General features: G+C 40.1%; 1 protein-coding gene across 1 annotated transcript in view; it reads left to right on the plus strand.

Annotated features, from left to right (window-relative positions):
• Positions 1–1,168: 1,168 nt before the first annotated feature.
• Positions 1,169–18,160, plus strand: part of SLC2A9 (solute carrier family 2 member 9) — an 83,821-nt gene continuing 66,829 nt past the window's right edge. Inside the window, exons 1-4 of the mRNA XM_015862887.2 lie at positions 1,169–1,307; positions 4,996–5,094; positions 11,054–11,214; positions 16,555–16,679. Of these exons, the coding sequence (XP_015718373.1) occupies positions 1,224–1,307; positions 4,996–5,094; positions 11,054–11,214; positions 16,555–16,679 (469 nt within the window). The 5' untranslated portion in view covers positions 1,169–1,223. The remainder of the gene's footprint in view (positions 1,308–4,995; positions 5,095–11,053; positions 11,215–16,554; positions 16,680–18,160) is intronic.

The following is an 18,160-nucleotide window of genomic DNA, read 5'->3' on the forward strand; positions in this document are numbered from 1 at the left end:
CAGGATGGAAAACAAGCAACAAAGCAATGGGGAGATTAAACAAAATAAGGAGGTGAAGAAAAAAATGGTAAGTGAACATCTCAACTCTTCTATCAGTGTATTTGCCATTATGTCAGCATGTGAGAAATGTATGTGTTGCCCACATGCAGCAATATTATCATTTGAGTGTCAAATTCAGTGAGCTTCTCCCACTGTGTTATGTTAAATGAAATGAAATAAAACACAGGTACTGGTTCATCTCAAATGCATTCCATGCACTTTAGAGGCTCGATTCTCCCAGTTTGCCCCTTGTACTGTTAGTGACCATTTGAAAAGTTCAGAAGTGTTGTTGGGGTTATCTGTCTGTGCAGATGTTTCTCAATGTGAACGATAACTTTATGTGTTAATAAGGACCACCTGGCTTTTTGTTCAAGTGCTGCTTTGCTCAATGTGTGGCAAGGGCATGGGTTGGACAAAGACTTGGGTTGGATACTGGGAGCAATTTCTTCTCAAAGAGTGGTGATGCATTGAACAGGCTGCCCAGGGAGGTTGGGGGGTCACTGTTCCTGGAGGTGTGCAAGTATTGTGTAGTGTGGCACTGAGGGACGTGGTTAGTGGGCATGGTCAGGATGGGCTGATGGTTGGACCGGATGATCTTTTCCAGTGGTCTTTTCCAGACTTAATGATTTGATGACATCTTCAAGTTTCTACATTTCTGTCTACCTTCAGACCTGCTGTGTTTTATGACATTTACTTCTGTGTCTTTGAGAACTGCAATGTAGCTGTGAGGTATGTGGCAAGTTAGCAGTAGAAAGAGCACAGATTTATACCACTACGGGCTGCAGACATCAGAGCATCGTTCCCAGACGTGCTTAGTACTAGTCTGAGACATATGCATTGAAGCTTAACTCTCAACGTTTCGATGCACGTTTGCAAATAGGCACCCTGCGTAACGAAGAGCTGGAAGCGCTGACATCCCTCTGGCAGCGCACCTGACCACAGCCCCCTCCCGCAGCGCGGAAACCCTTCTCCTCCCCGGGGCTCAAGGCTATTTGGTTAAGTTATTCAGCAGAGCCCTCTGGACCACCCCATCCCTCCCTCCGCACAGGCCAATCCCTGAGGCCGTGGTGCGGGGTTCGGGCACTGCCGTGCTGCCCCTCGCTCCCCCCCCTCCTCCCGCGGCCGCGCCCCGCGAGCTGCCCGGCGGAGATGAGCGGCCGCTGCGCACGTGCGGAGGCGGCGGCATGGAGCCTGCGGCGGCGCCCGAGGCAGATACGCTGGTAGAGAGAGAGGAGGGCGGCCGCCGCGAGGGGAGAAGCGCAAGTAGCGTAAGGAGCCCGAGGGGAGCGGGGACGGCGGAGGAGGGGTGTGGACACCGGCGGGGTTCGGCCTCGGGGGAATAAAGGGAGGATTTGTGACCTTTCTCAGCTCGGTAGGGAGGGAGGAGAAGCGGGCAGGGGCACGGCGGCCGTGGGAGCGGAGTAAGTCACCGAGTGAGGACGGGCTCAGGTTGCAGCGCGGAGCCCTCCCCGCCCGGTGCCGGCTGGGCTGAACTAAAAATACCGTGTCCGCTAGAGTCGGGAGAGGCGGCGGAGACGGGGCAAAGCCGACCACGAGGTGGAAGAGACCCCGCTGGGAGCGCAGCTCCTGAGAACGGGGCGTGGAGTGCGGGGCTGCGCTGCGGTCAGTGGGGGAGGGCAGGGAGCAGCCTGGGGGTCGTGGGTGGGCACGCACCCGTCTGCCGTCCCAGCAGCGGTGTGAGGGGTCGGGTGTAAGGAAATCAGGTGCCTATGGCTAGTTAGAAACCTTAGCAGAGTCCATTGAAAGATCCTCAAACTTCCTTCTGTGCCTGTGCAGTGTTTACTGCTTACAGCTGTTCGATTTAAACCTGAAAAGGTTAAAATCACCCACTAACCAAAAAGCAAAATCCCGAGCAGTGCTTGGAAAACTGAAATGCAAACCAGTGTATGTTAAAAACAAAAGCAACTGAAGGTTCATAGTACACGATTATTGCACTGCGCACTGAACGAAGAAGTTGAGTTGGTAAAAACGTTTCCGAAGGATATCAGAGCTCTGGGATCTGTGATAAGAGCAAAAGAAACATGGACTCTTACTTGTAAGAAGCTCTCCGGAGCCCGGGGGTCTTTGTTGTGGTCCTATATGAAACTTCCTTACTGCACCTTTATGCAGGGTGACAGCCTACACTAACATCAGCACTCTGGTGGTGGTAAAGGAAGGGAGCACCTTTGGGGGAGGTGTGACTACTTCTTGTTTTCCAGCCATTATCAAGCAGATTGCTGGAGGCTCAGCTCACTTTGTTCATTTATTCACTTATTTATTTAATATATTGTCACAGAAAATTCTTCTTTTCCCCTTCTTGTTTCATTTTGCTTTTATCTGGCATTGCTAAAACTTGAGCAAATATTTAAAGTAGTGCACGAGGGGAGACAGGTCATGGAGAAATTGAAGCTCATGTTCCAAGATCTGTAAAGCTTTGCGTGAGGCTCTGTGTGTCTTCTGCAGCAGGCTGTATATGAATAAACTGAATGGTACTAAAGTGGGCTCTAAACTTTGCTGTCTGCAGCACTTGAAAATAAAGTGGATGCTGAGATTCCTAATTTGATGGCATGCTCATGGTTTGTACTGCCTTATTTGCTGTTTAACCCTGTGTGCATATAATTTGCCTGCGCTGAAAGTTTCAGATGTTCACTGACATTTTTAATAAGCATAGACTGTGTGGTCTAAATCATCTATCGTCTTGTTTGTAGGATTTTTCCAAGGTGTTTAATGTTGTTGGAGCAGATCCTTTAGCAGTACTACCACAGGAGAACTTGCACTTATCATTTATGAACCCTTTGGGAGCACTCCTGTATGTTTTCCTCAGTGTTCTAAATTCACAGAGTCATAGAATCGTTTGAGTTGGAAAAGACCTCAAAAGGCCATTTAGTCCAATTCCCCTGCAATAAACTGGGATACCTACAGCTCCATAAGGTTGCTCAGAGTCCCATCCAGCCTGACCTCGAGTGTCTGCAGGGATGGGACACCCACCACTTCTCTGAAGAACCTGTTCCTGTGCTTTGCTACCCTTATTAAAAATATAGATTTCTAATATCCAGTCTGAATCACTCTTTTAGTTTAAAACTATTTCTCCTTGTCCTGTCACAACAGACTCTGTTGAAGAGTCTGTTCCCTTCTTTCTCATAGCCCTTCCCTTTTAGATATTGAAAGGCCACTCAGGTCTCTCTGGAGCCTTCTGTTCTCCTGAGCCCCATTGCTAGAGCCTGTCTAGGTCTCTTTGAATGGCATCCCTTCCCTTGGGCGTGTCACCTGCACCACACAGCTTGCTGTCATCTGCAGTCTTGCTGAGGGTGCACACAACCCTGCTGTTGATGTCGTTGATGAAGATAATAAAGAGCATTGGTCCCAGTACTGACCCCTGAGGGACACTGCTCATCCCTCATTCAGAGTAATAGTGACTCCTAGAAGTGAGGGAATGGCTGTTCTGCTCAGAGAAATAATGGGCAAGGTGTTGTCAACACCTAAATAAAGCCTTATGTTGAAATTTCTGCTATGAATTACTGAAGTAATGGTGCAAAGCTGTGTGTGTGTGGCAGGTTCATTTTAAGAAGCTGGCTAATAATAATAAATTGTACGAGGATTATTTAATGAACTCCATGGGATATAATTCTTACACGAGATTTTCTTCTCCTGCTGTACAATTCCTCCTGACCCAACTGAAAATAGAGCAGTTAATGAACTGTGTAATCTCTTCAAAGGCTACCACACCATGTGGAAGAAGTTAACTACACTGGATTGTTGTTGGACAGCCCTTTAGACCTGCAGCTGCAGAGCACAGCAGACCCTATGAGTGCAGAGCTGTGCACTGCAGCTCCTGCCCTGTCAGTGGATATCTCATTATTTCTCTGTGAATCCAAGTGTCAGCAACAATGCGGTAGCAACATGAACCCCAGCATGTGTCAATAGCCACACTGCAGCCACTTTCCCTACTGTACTTGTTCTGGAGGAGCTTGCTCCTATTCATCGCCTCTGCTGTCATGCCAGCTGCTACCTGCTCAAACGTAGCTGATGCTTCAAGATCTTCATCTCTCAGTAGTAACTGTGCCTGATATTTGAGATTTTTAGTAGAGTTTTTGAAAATAGAAAAGATGCTTTAAAATGTCATCCACTTTAATGAAATGTCAGAAGTCAAGAAAGGTGATCTGTCTTCCATGATGTACAAAACAATAGCCAAGCACTGATTTCTCTTAGGAAATCTATTGAGAATTAAATTAGGAACAGCATTGGTCATGTGTGCAGCACTCCAAAAGCCAGGAGCAGAACTGAGTGGCAGAAAGCAAGGCTGGATGAAATGGAAAGGACCCCAAAATATGGAAGTTTCAAATCAAGTGACTAATACTCCGGTACCAGAGCAATGCTGCTTTTTGTATGGATGAAGAAATTAGTAGTAGAAGTTGGGGCTATCAGCTAAATGCAGGAGGAAGGGTAAGGAATGGAAGGATGAAAGTTGTAGAGGGTGAATTGCTGGTACAATGCCCTAACCCTAGGTTAGGGTTAGGGGGTGGGTAGGAAGGGGATATGCTGTCTTCTTATACTGTCCCCTAAGTCAGGTCTACTCCAAATTGTTTTGCATCAAGTATATGCTACTGTGTGCTTTGTGGTATTGTTGTACATTACCAAATTTCTTTTGCTGAGATCCTTCTGTAAGATTTTCTTTCTTTTGGTGTTGGGGACAGACGGGTTGATTGAAGCAAGAATTTTTGAGGTTGAAAGAAGTTTAAATGTTCATTTATGCCTCGGTAAATGTTAACTGAGGTGCTGTCACTTCAGATTTACTGTTTCTTGGCCTGCAGAAATGGGAAGTGCTGCTGGCCATTACTCTGCATGAAGGAAATCTGCCTGCAGGAGCTATGCAAGATAGTACAAGCAGTGTTTAAAACTGCAGCTTTTCTATTTAAAGTATACTAACAGTGGCTACATCTTTTCCTTGTTTTTCAGAATTGGTCTGGAAGTCTAATTGTAGCGTCTTTAACTGGTGCTTTTGGGTCGTCTTTTCTTTACGGTTACAATCTCTCTGTGGTGAACGCACCTGCAGTGGTAAGTTACTGAGACAACTGGAGTTAAGTACCAGTGGAGGGCAGCATCGTCTATCTAGAGTGCTATCTCCAGCGTCCTGCCCTTGTCATCCTGCTGATATGGTGGAAGAAGTTAAATCTTCTATGTTAACCTTTCTGTGTTTGAACAACTGTTTCTGATATCTTTGAGGTTTTCAGCTAAGTTCAGTATTGGTCAAGAAAACAAATGTTGCTGTGAAGATGAGGGGTTGTCCAGGGTTTCTTTCACAAGAAACTTCCTAAAGCACAGAGTAATGCTAAATCTTCTTGCACAGTTTTATGTGATAAAACACTTTTAATGGCCCGTCTTTCTGTCTAGTGAATATCTGGTAGCTGTAGGTGCATATTCAGCAACTTTCTTCCTTCAGTTCTGGAGACTGACACATTTCATTCCCACAGTTCTGATACTATAAATGCCTCTTGTTGCCTCTTATATAACGGGCCTCCTCTTACGCATCTTGTGGTGAGGATTTCTTTTGTTCTGATTTTGAAGCTGCTGTGTTGACAGTTTGTTGCAATGCATGGAGTGTGTCTGATGAGAAGAGCATTGTAAAATCAGTGTATAGCATTTGAGGGATTTCATTAAAATATCAGCTATTGCATGGAAATCTGAATGCTTTGTTTTCACACTGGTGGTCTACAGAGATGCTTAAATCAATCAAGTACCACATTAAGCAATTCAATACAGTTGCAAGAAAGACTTTTAAAAATAGGTAACTGGTCATTTTTTCAGTGAGTTGTTGATACTCCATTTTAAAAAAGTTCCTTTCCAAAGTTCAGCTCCTTCTTTAATGGAAACCTGTTGTTAGAATATGTGGCTTAGCTTCACCTGAGCAGCTCAGTCTAATGAAAGATGGATACAATAGTCATGCAAATAATGGAAGGGGAAATTCTGAAATTCACATTTTGCATTCATATTGTATCTGGTAAAGTGACGATGTGGAGGATTATAAATTGACTCACCCTGTAGGAAGCTTTTGTTGTTCCCTTGACAGCTTCTGGGAATTTTCCTGAAGCTCCTGGTACCGTTTGTACCAATAACACCGGTTTAGACAGATTGGATGTTTATTCTAGTATGGCATGTCTGTCCATCACCTCACCCTGCAATCTTCAGGAGATAAGTATGGCTTAGACAGAATCAGCAGGGAGCTGAAATTCTGTGAACAATGGTATTGATTGTAGTGGTGATAGGCATCTTTCCTGCACTGAGTCAGTGCTGTCAGAGGAGCGGTGCGAATTGTCTGGCTTTCTAAACTTTTAAGTGCCGTATGAAAAATGGACCATCTGATAATCAAAACTCTCCTGCCATGTTCTGTAGGGGTAAAAGACAAAAAGGATGATCAGAAATGCTGTTTGCCAGTGCTCAGATTGCTAGATTTGAGCCATGTTATTGATTATAGTGGTGATCAGACAGGAATGAAGATAGGGAGACTGGAGTTGCAACTATACCAATGCTAAATTCCAAGTATAATGGATAGTAGTATTTCCAGGATTGTCTATTTTTGCTCAAAATTATTATTTGTGGCTATTGGACAGAATGTTGACACCATGCTTGTGGAGCTGGTCAAGCTGATGACAGGTGTGGGCGACATCTGTCTTTTTCCAGAGTGTTGTTGCAATATTTGAGAACTTAGTATCTTCCTTATTTGTGTTAAACTATACAGTAGCTAGGGCTCAGGAATAGTCCTGTTTATACACACACACACAAAGAGAGCACATAGTTGCATGGTTCAAGAGCAGAATACTACCAAGTGTGGCTCCTGGTCCTCTCTGTAACTCCCAGTTCAAGCTGTGTTATCCATTTGCCTTGGACAGGCCACCTTCTTGTTCCTATCCTGCACTGGCCAGGCTGAACAGAGGAGTCTGGGATCTGATCATAGCCGTGGTGAGGAGGAATGAGCTGTAACAATGTTGTGATTCCTGCAGCACAAGAATTGGAACCTTTGTTCCATATGTCTTCACCTGTGTGGCTGTGTGTCACCACATGAGGTGAAGCTGGGAATAATGTGAGGTGATTGAGGGGAGTGGCTTTTACCTGTAAAAAAATAGTGCTCTTACAAGAGGTTATAGTAGGAGTGCATTAACCCCTAAAAGTTGTAAGCTGAGTTTAATTTATAAACTTGCTAAGACAAGTAACATGATTTGGTCATGTGCAGTGTTAATACCTTCCCATGTAGTGTCAGTGGAAATCTAGGCAAAAGAAATGTGATTGCATGTTTATCCCTTATTCTTAAATGTTGTAGTTCGTACTTTATTTTCTTGAATATTTACACTTATCTAATGTCTCATTATGAATAAGAAAGCAGTGCTGAGAAAATTAGGAATGACAAGGGGAAAAAATTTACATACTATTTTTAGTTATTAGTATTAGCAAGAAATGCTAATAGTGTTCTAAAATGCTTTCTCTTAGTATTCATTACTATCAAAACTGAATCTCGAATAAGCTAGAAATCAAAATCTAAATATAACCTGAGTATGATATTAGATGTAGGATTTATTACTTGATTTAGTGGTGGATTTATTTGGATATTCACTATGAAATTGAGTTCACTGCAAAGTTAACCATGTTCAGTTGGACATATTTTCATCTAATAATTTGCTTTTGTTTGTATGGGAGCACATGAAATAGAATGGGAGTAATAAGATGTCATTGTCTTCCTTTTAAAAGTCAGGGCACAATAATCTAGCCAGAAATTTAATAGAAAGAAGGCAATGTCTGATATGTTCTACCTCCAGCTCCCTAACACACTTGGCATGTGCAGAGATTGTGTTGCAAACTCTACAAAGCCCTCAGGTATACAAGGCTCATGCATACAAGGCTGGAATACCTAAGGTTGGAAGTTCCTAACCTAAACATGGAGAACTGGGTGGAAGGCATATACTGCTGAGTGCTACCCCAAGATACTTTAGTGGCTGTGTCATGCCTGATGAAATGCGAGAGGAGCCTGACAAGACTTTGAGATAATGTTGAGTTTGTGAGGAATCATATCACACAGGTGTGCAAAACTGTTCTGCAGGAGTGGTCATGGGGTACCTCATGTTTTCTGGAATACCATAACCACAACATAATAATAGCATCAGATCTTTTCTCGGTTTCTAAGTGAGAGAGACATAAAAGTGAAGAAGTTTGATGAAAAAGAAGTCAAATACGCAATGTCTCTGCAGTTGATACAGAGATTACATAAAAATGTCATACTGGCAATGTGAAGCCTTTACATTTTAGAAAGATGAGAAAATCAAGCATAACTGAACATTACAGCAAGGGTAGTTGTTATAAAGCCATCTTGCAGAAAATTACAATTGTGTTCATATGAGGAAAGCAGAAAAATAATATAAACTCTGGCATGCTAATAGCTAAAACTGTGAGCTGGTCATGGGGTCTGAGTATTTTCAGAAAGGAGAAAAGGCTTACAGAGACCTGAGGATGTAAGTCTGATAGACCAATCTAAAAAATGATGTTCCAGAAATACAAGGACAGAGCAAGAAAACTGAATTAAAGTTTTGGAATAGAAAAGTCCCTGAAGATCCCATGCCAGAACTGTTTTTATAGAGGATGTATTGGATATATTTTAAAATCAGTAGAGATATGAAATAAAATTAGTCATGATTTTCTATCCAACTGACAAAATGCCTTTCATAAGACTGAAAAAAATACCCAAAAATACAGGCTACATATCACTTCTTATAAATAACATCAATAATACAGAAACTGAATGAATTAATGTGACTTGAAGGAAAAAGTAATTTTGTGGGAGAGAGTTAGACAGGTTAAGAATTAGATATTTGCACTTGACAAACTAGCAGAAACTATAATACAAAAGTGAGAATTTGGGAAAGAGCAGGCATGGCTTTTGTGAAGGGTAAAGATCCATTAGGAGTCTGGAGTTCTCCACAGACTCAAGAGTCACTTGGACTTTCAAAAAATATTCTGAAGAACCCTTATGGAAGCCTTTTAAGAGGAATTAAGATGTCATGGGGTATAAATGTAGGCTTTGGGATAGATGTGTTGTTAAAAGATAAGAAGACAGGAGACCATTCTATGAGAAGCCAGGTCTTGGGATTTTGTTTCTTTAAGAGAACTCAATTGTCTGGGAGATAGATTTATTTCTGCATCTTAGGTGTCTGATTTCATGTTTGATACTTCTTTCATTACTGAAAATAAATTACTTGTTTAGCTGCCTGAACTTCATTCAAAAAACATCCTATGTAAATGTGAAGGGAAGAAGCTATAATTTATTTACAGAAGCAATTTGTGATTCTTAACTTTAAAAGTATCAAAAAAAGCCGGCTCTTTTTTTTCTACTGTGTTGTTTGGTTTTTTTCCCCCTGTAGTATCAAACCAACATCTAAAAGTTCTTATCTTCCTCCTCTAGTAATTATCTATCTTGGCTGTGAATTTCTGGGGAGAAAAATGTTATCTTTTGATGCTTGGCTTAGTATGTCCTTTATTTTGCATGGCTGACTGGTTCTGCGTTATCATACATATGTCATAAAAGTGGAGCAGGTTCCCTTCTTCCATCAGTCCATGAATACCAGTTCATATTGAAAAGATCCAACCAATGATCAGAGTCAAGTCTGGTGCCACTAAAAGAAAGTGATAAGTCTTAGTAATTGGAGACTGCTGAGTGTCACTGAGGTGCCTATCTGCCTCCTGGCTAACGTCTAGAGAGATCTGCTGCTTTCTGGGTTCCTGGTTAACTTGATCTAGAACTCAGTACAGCAGCTGGCAACTGTGCCTATGGCAGGGGGGTTGGAACTTGATGACACTTAAGGTCCCTTCCAACACAAGCCATTCTATGGTTCTATGACCAGTTGTTTTCACAGAGTCATAGAATCACAGAACTGAAGAGTTTGGAAATGATCTCAAGAGATGGAGTACAGCTCCCCTACCAAAGCAGGTAACCCCCTTGCTGAAGCAGGTTTCAATTCAATCTATTTTTTCCCTGAAACTATGCTAAAGAAATTGCTTGAAGCCAGTCATTTTTACAATACTACGTGAAAGGCCATACGTGAGGAAAAGAAGAGTCAGGAAATGGGGAAAGCACTGAAACTACCACAGTTGTGATTAGTGTGTGCAGATGTGTGGGCAGTCTTCATTTAATTCCTCTCACGCCATACCTAATCTGTCAACATTCAGCTTTTGGAGCTGTACCATGGAAAACAAGCTGAATTCTTTGCTTGATGTCAGTCATGTTGCTCTCTGGCAGGTATCAGTTGTGATTCCCACCCTCCTTACACCTGCATTTCTGCCTGTTTACCAGACTCTTCAAGATATTTTCACCTCTACCTGTCCCCTCCCTTCCTCACTCCCTTCTTCCTTATTTTTTTTTCCCAAGGTTATTGTCATGACAGACCCATGAGAAAGCAATAAAACTATTTGCTCTTAGCATAAGATTGTTTCATGATCAGTGACTCAACAAAATAAACTGTAGTTACCACTACTGAAACATTTATAATTATTCTTTACTTTTATTTATTTATATAAATATTTTTAAAGAAGTATTGACAGTGCAGTTTCATTTAGCTTGTCTTATTCTAGTATGTGATGCCGCACTTGCTTGAGGTTAAGGGTATATCTGTGAGCTATCAGTGGAGCTCAGCTGATGTGCGGAAATGTGCCAAGTGTTCTGTTGTTAATTCTGTACTGGCAACTTAAATCATAGCACACTGTCTTTAGTGAAGTTTTTCTTTTATATATCTCTCCTCTATTCGGGTCTGCTAATGTTTTCTTTCCATAGTGCTCTTAAAAGTATGTATGCTTTGACTGGTTGAGTTAGTCTGTAGTACAGTTGCATTTATAGGTGGGTCCCCATTTTTTGGAGGAGGAAGACAGAAATGCAAAAGTGGTTCCTGCATGCAAGTTGCTGTTTATTCATCCAGTTCTTGTAAGCTGCATACTTAAAGAGGAATTTTTATATGTATAATTATGTATTTTCTTTCAGTATATCAAGAAGTTTTACAATGAAACTTGGGAACGAAGATATGGCTTCTCAATGGATGAAAGCACCCTGACTCTCCTCTGGTCTATAACTGTTTCCATCTTTGCCATTGGTGGTCTTGTGGGTGCTATTATCGTTACACCAATTGTGAAGTTCTTTGGAAGGTAAGTGCAAGTGCATTGGAAAACTACTGATATCTAAAGCAGTTCCTTACATAGCTTATCTAGAGATATTCACTTGTATTTTATTTTTTTTTAAACCCTGTTCATGTCTATCAGAATGCAAAGTAAAACATCATTGAGTTATGAAATCTCATTTCTAAGAGTTGTGAATTTCAAAGAATAAAATTAATACCTTTTCATCTGGCCATACTGTGCTTTGAGTCAGTAGAAGTAATTTGCTCAGAACTGGCATCATGTTGAGGTGTCAAAAATGTTGAATAAACAAGTGTGCAAAACACCAAAATATTTCCTATTTTGGAAAAGATTGACAGATTCTTGTCCCACAAGTCTCCTGTGTATCTTAAAGCTATACAAAAAAAACGTTTCATTTATGTCTCAAGAACTTTTGTTATCATAGAGTGACCAAAATTTGCCCTTTTATTTTTATCCATGTGTCAACTTAAAATATGGTTTGAAGAAATAGACTACAGTGAAGTTTTTGTTTCTTCTTCCACTTTCTTGGTGACACATTCACCACTCTGTTCAATACAGTATTTGATCAAAACTTGACCATAAAAAAATATTAATATTTTACAAATATTTGTGCTAGTGTGCTTTGCATTTTTGCAGTAGGTAACAGCTAGATATTTCTCTTACATGCCATCTTCTAAAGAGTTCTAAAATTGATAAGTAATTTCTCTATATTTGGAAGGAGCTGGATTAAAAAAAAACCCTATAACATGCATCTTAACTACTAATTTGGCTTCTCCTTAATTATGAAATCTCAATTAATTAATTCTCAAATAAGAAGTTACAAATTATAAATGATTAAAAATCATTTTATAATCTCTGCTTGATTGAATCACCAAAGAAATTCATCCAAGAGGCTCAAATATAAGTCTCCATTTTCACCGTTCTTACTTGTATTAACATTTTCTCTGTTTCTGTCACATACTTTGCATGGTACTCAGAGCCTGTATATTATCTCTCAACCCCCCTGCTCTCGAATCCTCTGCTTAGATTTTTTTTTTGATTGTCTCTACATTTTGTCCCACCTATTCTACATACTTTTGTTTCTTTTTACCCCAAACAGTGCAATTTCACATATTTCCATTTTGTGCTCACAAGAAGCCTTATATATACCTTATATATACCTTGTAAATCTCTTACACAATTTTCATTAACATATTTTGTCTTGTCAGTTCACAATTTGATCTTGTGTTCTTTTTTTCATTGCCACTTATCTTTTTCTGAATGTTTGTTTACAATTTCTACTGCTTATCCATCAGTTTGCCTTTTAACACGCTTATTGAATATATGAATGTCTCCTTGAGTCAGATTGTTTAATTTCTGGAATTGCCACTAAATTGTCTCTGCTTTAATGAATTAAGTAAGAAATGAATTAAGTAAGAAATGAATTCATAGAAGATTTGTTTTTTAGTGAAGAGTAGAACAAGTTTGTGTGAAAGTTTGTTGAGGTGGTGGCTGCTGCCAATCATAAGCACACCTCTTAGATGAAAGCATACTGTATTTCCAGGGTAGAGTCTTAAATCTTGGGAAGCTCTATCCCTGTTTATGATGTTTATCTCTGTTTAATCATGAAAACAGTGCTCTCACAGAGTACTTGACTGGAGATTGGAAGGAAGTGTATCTCTCAGAGAGATTGGATATAGGCGGCACATCAACTTGTAGTTCTTGAGTTTGCTGTTCTTATTGCAGTGTGTTTGTCTGGTTTAGGAAGTCAGACTGACATATCACTACAGTAATTGAAGAGCACATTGTGAAGTGTTGACACAACAATAAAATACTTGCGTTGTTAAATGGTTCAAGTGTAGGTTGGGGAATTGTGTGTATGATGGAAGTCTGCTCAATTTAAACTGACACCGAATAATGTACTAAGGAGATCAAAAACATTAGTCAGAAATAAGCGAGACTTTGAAAAGAGCATTCCTGCCTCACATAGCTGTAAGATTAATGACATAATTTTCAGAATACTGGATTTCTAAGCGCTGCTATATTTCAAGAGAGTTTCAGGGCAAGGATTTCAAAGGGCCTTCATTCATAGCGAGAGGTCCTATGTTCAAGCAAAGCGATTAAAGTAATTTATCTAAATTATCTCGGTAACCAAAACAGTGATCAGTATTCATTCTGTTACTGGCATTGATTGTTATTTAAATACCTAGTTTTCTTGCTGTTCTTTTTATTTAACTTATGTCTGCCCCCCAAGATGAGCTTCTAGAACACTTATTGCTAATGAATTTTGAGACAGAGATTATTTTTTGAGGACACTTCAATCCAATCATTTTTCTAGTTGTGAGTTTCATGCAAAAAGTTTATTAATTCAAATAAAAACAGCATAATTAATTTTTGCAACTGTGGAGTCCATGTAGTTAGTTGGATTTTGATCTGGCTTCTGGATTTTTCCATTACCATGAGGGTAAATGACAATTTTGAAATCACAAGAGAGATGCAATTTTGGAAAAAGCCAAATTCTGATGAGTAGATTCTCAAGTCTTTTTCAGTGTACATACCATAAAATCATAGAATGGCCTGGGTTGAAAAGGGCCACAGTGATCATCTAGTTTCAACCCTCCTGCTATCTGCAGGGTTGCCAATATATATAAAGTAATCTGATGAGAACATGGCTCATCTTTTGTTAATGTTTCCAACTGAGTATAAAATTTGAAATTACATTTCTACAGCAGAACAGATATCTAATCATAAGAGAGAACCAATTTTTGGTACTAGGTTGTAAAACATATTGTTTCTCTTAGAATATAGCTGCTGGTGGAAAAAAATGCTAAGACAACCAAATGATTTTGATTGCATCTTCCTTTTCTAATCTTTTATTTCTTTGCACTGGAAAAAGTTCTGAACTATTTGAACAGAAAAGGGAATAAAGGCGTTTAAATTTAAATGAATGCCTGTCTAGTATTTGTAGTGCTATGTGTACCACAGAGTTTGTCATGAATTATGTCATATTTAAAAGCCCCAAATCTTTTTTTGTCTCAGTTGGGTCCTCTTAACACAAAAAGTGACTGTTTGCATGCCTGTATGTCAGGATAGTGCAGTACATGGCGTAAGTCAGTCCAGGTTTCCTTTCCTAAATCTGACACTGCTTTATAAGTTAGATTTAGACTGAGTTCAGTTTGCTCCCTATTTGCCTGCTTACCTATTTACAAAAATAGGGGTACTAAGACCTTCAGCAAGACTGAAATGAAATGTGCTATGTGCTATAGCTTGGTGGGCTATTTACACTAAGTTTCATGTACCATTTAAGAATTGCTTCATGTTTTTGGCTTGGGATGCAAAATGTATGATTAGGTTGACCAATGAAACAGTATGTTTCTTTTCTTACCATTAGTTAGCATGAAGTTTGTGCACTTACGCTTTATAAATGTTGTGAGCATCAGACTGACTGGAGTTTCCCAAAGGGAAGTGTCTGCTACAGTGTTCTATGAAGTGTGGTATCATTATATTGCTTATATTAGAGTTATGCGAGCAATATAAACAAGGCTTTTGATGTGTTCCTTTCTTCTGTGCCTTGTTTCTGGGATAATACAGTTCTAAAAGAAAAAAATTATGGGAAAGTTGGAAAAGTAATTTAAATACAAGTATTCATAATACTTCCTTTTAAAAACATATTAATCTATTGTAACCAGCTGGGTGATTGGTTCATTGGAGGAGATGATTCTGTTTGTTGGCTATGTGTTGAACTCAAGATGTATGTGAAGCTCTGTGTCACTTTTTTTCTTTTTTTACATTGGAAAAGAAAGTGAAGATAGCTTTCTGGTCATTTTTGTTATTTTCCATGGAAATCACAATATATGGAGGCTGCAAATCCCTTGAGGATACTTAAAAATTTAATACCACTTCAGCTCTTCATTAAAATTGGTGTACTGTCAGCCTACGTAATTTACTATAAAAGTCAATGGATTTCTCATAATTAACATAATCAGTGATGTTCTCCTCCATGTTCATTTTGTTGCCAAATCAGTTGTCTCCTATAAATTGCTGTGGATGGGACTGTAGGTTTCAATATTGAACTATAATTCAAGAGCAAAACAAAACTGCTCTTAATTAAGTGACTGCAAAACCTGGCAAAGACAGAGCTCTGTAGCTTTACCGCATAGAAACATAGTCTGAGATGGAAGAGACCTTTAAATGTCACCTAGTCCAACTCCTCTGCAATAAACAGGGACACCTACAGCTCCATCCAATTGCTCAGTAGTTTGTCCAGCCTGAGCCTGAAGGTCTCCAGGGACAGGATTCCCACCACCTCTCTGAGCAAGCTGTGCCAGTAACTCACCACCCTGATTGTGATAATCTTCTTCCTCATATCCAGTCTAAATCTCCTCTCTTTTAGTTTGAAACCACTTCCCCTTGTCCTACTACAACAGATTCCGCTAAAGAGCCTGTCCCCTTCTTTCTTGTATCTCCCCCTTAGAGACACTGAGAGGCCACTATACCACATATGATTCTGCTTGGGAATTTTAAGATTATCAGTCACTTGTAGGTTTGAACCTGGCCCTGCCAAGCTGTAATTTAGCAAAAAAGCTACTTAAATCCATACCAGTCAGGAGGAAACAGGATGTGTATAAGATAGCAGTGATTCTCTGAGCTGGGGAAGGCTTTCTTTTTTCATTTTTCAATTGAGGATATTTACAGCAGAGCTACTGACCTTACATATACTGACCTTATAACCAGGCTTCTTCCACAAGTTCAGAAAGAGACCTTACATGTCAGTGCTCACATCTGACTATCTGAGGCCTAGGAAATGCTACCTAGAATTTCTTTCATGAAGTGTTTTGTTCTGCAGAAGTTATGAGACTCATGAGTCGCTGCTGAATGAATGAGTCCTCAAATCTGAGTAGTAGTGATTTTCCTCATTTTCCTGTGTTTTTAGTGTCATAGGTATATAAGTCTGAAAGTTCTCAAAATGGCAAAACCTATATGTAAAATAAAAACACAGTTAATTTAGCTTATTGCAATTGGAAGTGTATTCACTGGTTCCTACACAGATAGAAATCCAGTTTATTTCTGCACATATAGAGAATCTCAAGCATGGCTCTTGTGTTCTTAGGGTGTGTACCTTTGAAGTACAGCCCTCTTGTTGACCATGATATTGTTTATGTTAAAGCTATGGTATAGATTTGGATCTATATACATTTACATATAATATTGTGCTTTGGAACTCTACGCAGTGTGTACAAAGCACCATTCGTTAGGCCCTTTTTGGATTTACTTGTAGCTATTTAAGTGTGATAGCCTAGTGTACGTGGAATGTGACAAGATCTGTCTGTTCTGGTGCTGATGCTTACATGAAGTATCTTCTCTTCTTAGGAAATGTACGCTGTTGCTCAACAATGTCTTTGCAGTGGCAGCTGCAATACTGATGTCACTCTCTCAGGTGGCAGGATCATTTGAAATGCTCATACTGGGCCGCATTATAATGGGAGTTGATGCAGGTAAGCTTTTATCAAGCTGTACCTAACTGTAATGCCTGTGCCACACATAAACTTTCTCACCTCCATCAGTTAGATCTCTCTTTACATTAAAGAGGCATTCTGGGGACTAGACACACAGGGACAAAACAGCGTAGAGCAAGGGTTGAAGTATCTGGCATTCAGTGAAGACACTGTAATTGCCCCTAGCTGCTGATGTCCATCTTGATTGTTTCTTCCCCTTTCCTCCCTCAACCCCCACAGCATGAGCAAAGAAAATCCTTTTGCTCTGAGCATGTAGCCTATTTATTAAAGCTTCTTGCTCCCATATGTTTGGAAGCTATCGGATCTGATTCTAGTAGCAGTAAGTGTAAGAAGGAGGCTTGGACATTGTCAGTCACTCCTAGCAATGTTGTTTTCTCAGTATAAAAGTGACTCATAGAAGCTCCTCTGCCCTAGAATAGTCCTGCGGCTGACAATGAAGATCTCAGCAATGTTGCAGGTTGCTAAATGGTTGAATGTTTGCCTGATGAAGAGGCAGATATGATGAACTGATTAGATTCATCTTGATTCAAAGATTCTAAGATGGTTTTTGTTACTTGTAGTTCATTTCACGTCCGGATTCTAGCGTGAAGCCTCCGCGAATCCAACCTGGTCCAGCTGGGGCCCATTTAACTACATGTTCACAATGGTGAATAGCTAAATGGCGTTTTATTATGCTTGTTAGCAGTTTAAATAAGCCTCTATCTACTTCGTCTACACCCCTTCTACATATGCATAACTCCTTCTACATATGCATAACCGAGCAGGGGAGGGCCTATTGCGTTACATCCCGAGTGTTCATGCACGCCTCATACAACATCTCCCCCTCCCCATGCTTAACAAAACCACGCCCCGTTACAACACAAGCGCCGATCATAATCCTAATATATAAAAAATCCTAATATATAAAAGTGTTAGTCCTTATATAATTTAAACTTTGTCACATATTAACTATAAAGTGAGGTATACAGGTTACAAAACATGCAGAGATAAGTGGTGCAATGTCTAACAATGTTAGTGGTGTTCTAATCAGTATGTCCAAGGCATCTTTGGTTATATTATACAGTTCATCCTTCTGCTCAAAGCTTCTCGTATATCCGCTGGAACTCCATTCTCTCATTAAGCACTCTTTCCATCGTAAGTTGTAAGCAACCCTTCAAAGTCCTTGCACCTGTGCCTCTTGAGCCAGCAGCAGGAAATCTATTGCAGCTCTATTCTGTAAAACAGTATGCCTGAAAGAAAAGTACTCAGCTTTCGATTAGTTTTCTGTTTCTCCCAGACCGCCCTTTTGGGTGATCACTGCATCAGGTTTTATTTTTCTCGACGGGACCCATAAAATTTTTCCTGATTCTCTGTCCTTTACTGTGGCATAACCTCTTCGTTCAAAATGATTGATTGCATAATGTGCTGCGCCAATAGGCTTTATCCTATCTGTATAATTACATGAACCTAGGCAACGAAAG

The sequence above is a fragment of the Coturnix japonica genome, chromosome 4 (genome assembly GCF_001577835.2).
Source record: "Coturnix japonica isolate 7356 chromosome 4, Coturnix japonica 2.1, whole genome shotgun sequence".
In the NCBI taxonomy this organism is placed as follows: domain Eukaryota; kingdom Metazoa; phylum Chordata; class Aves; order Galliformes; family Phasianidae; genus Coturnix; species Coturnix japonica.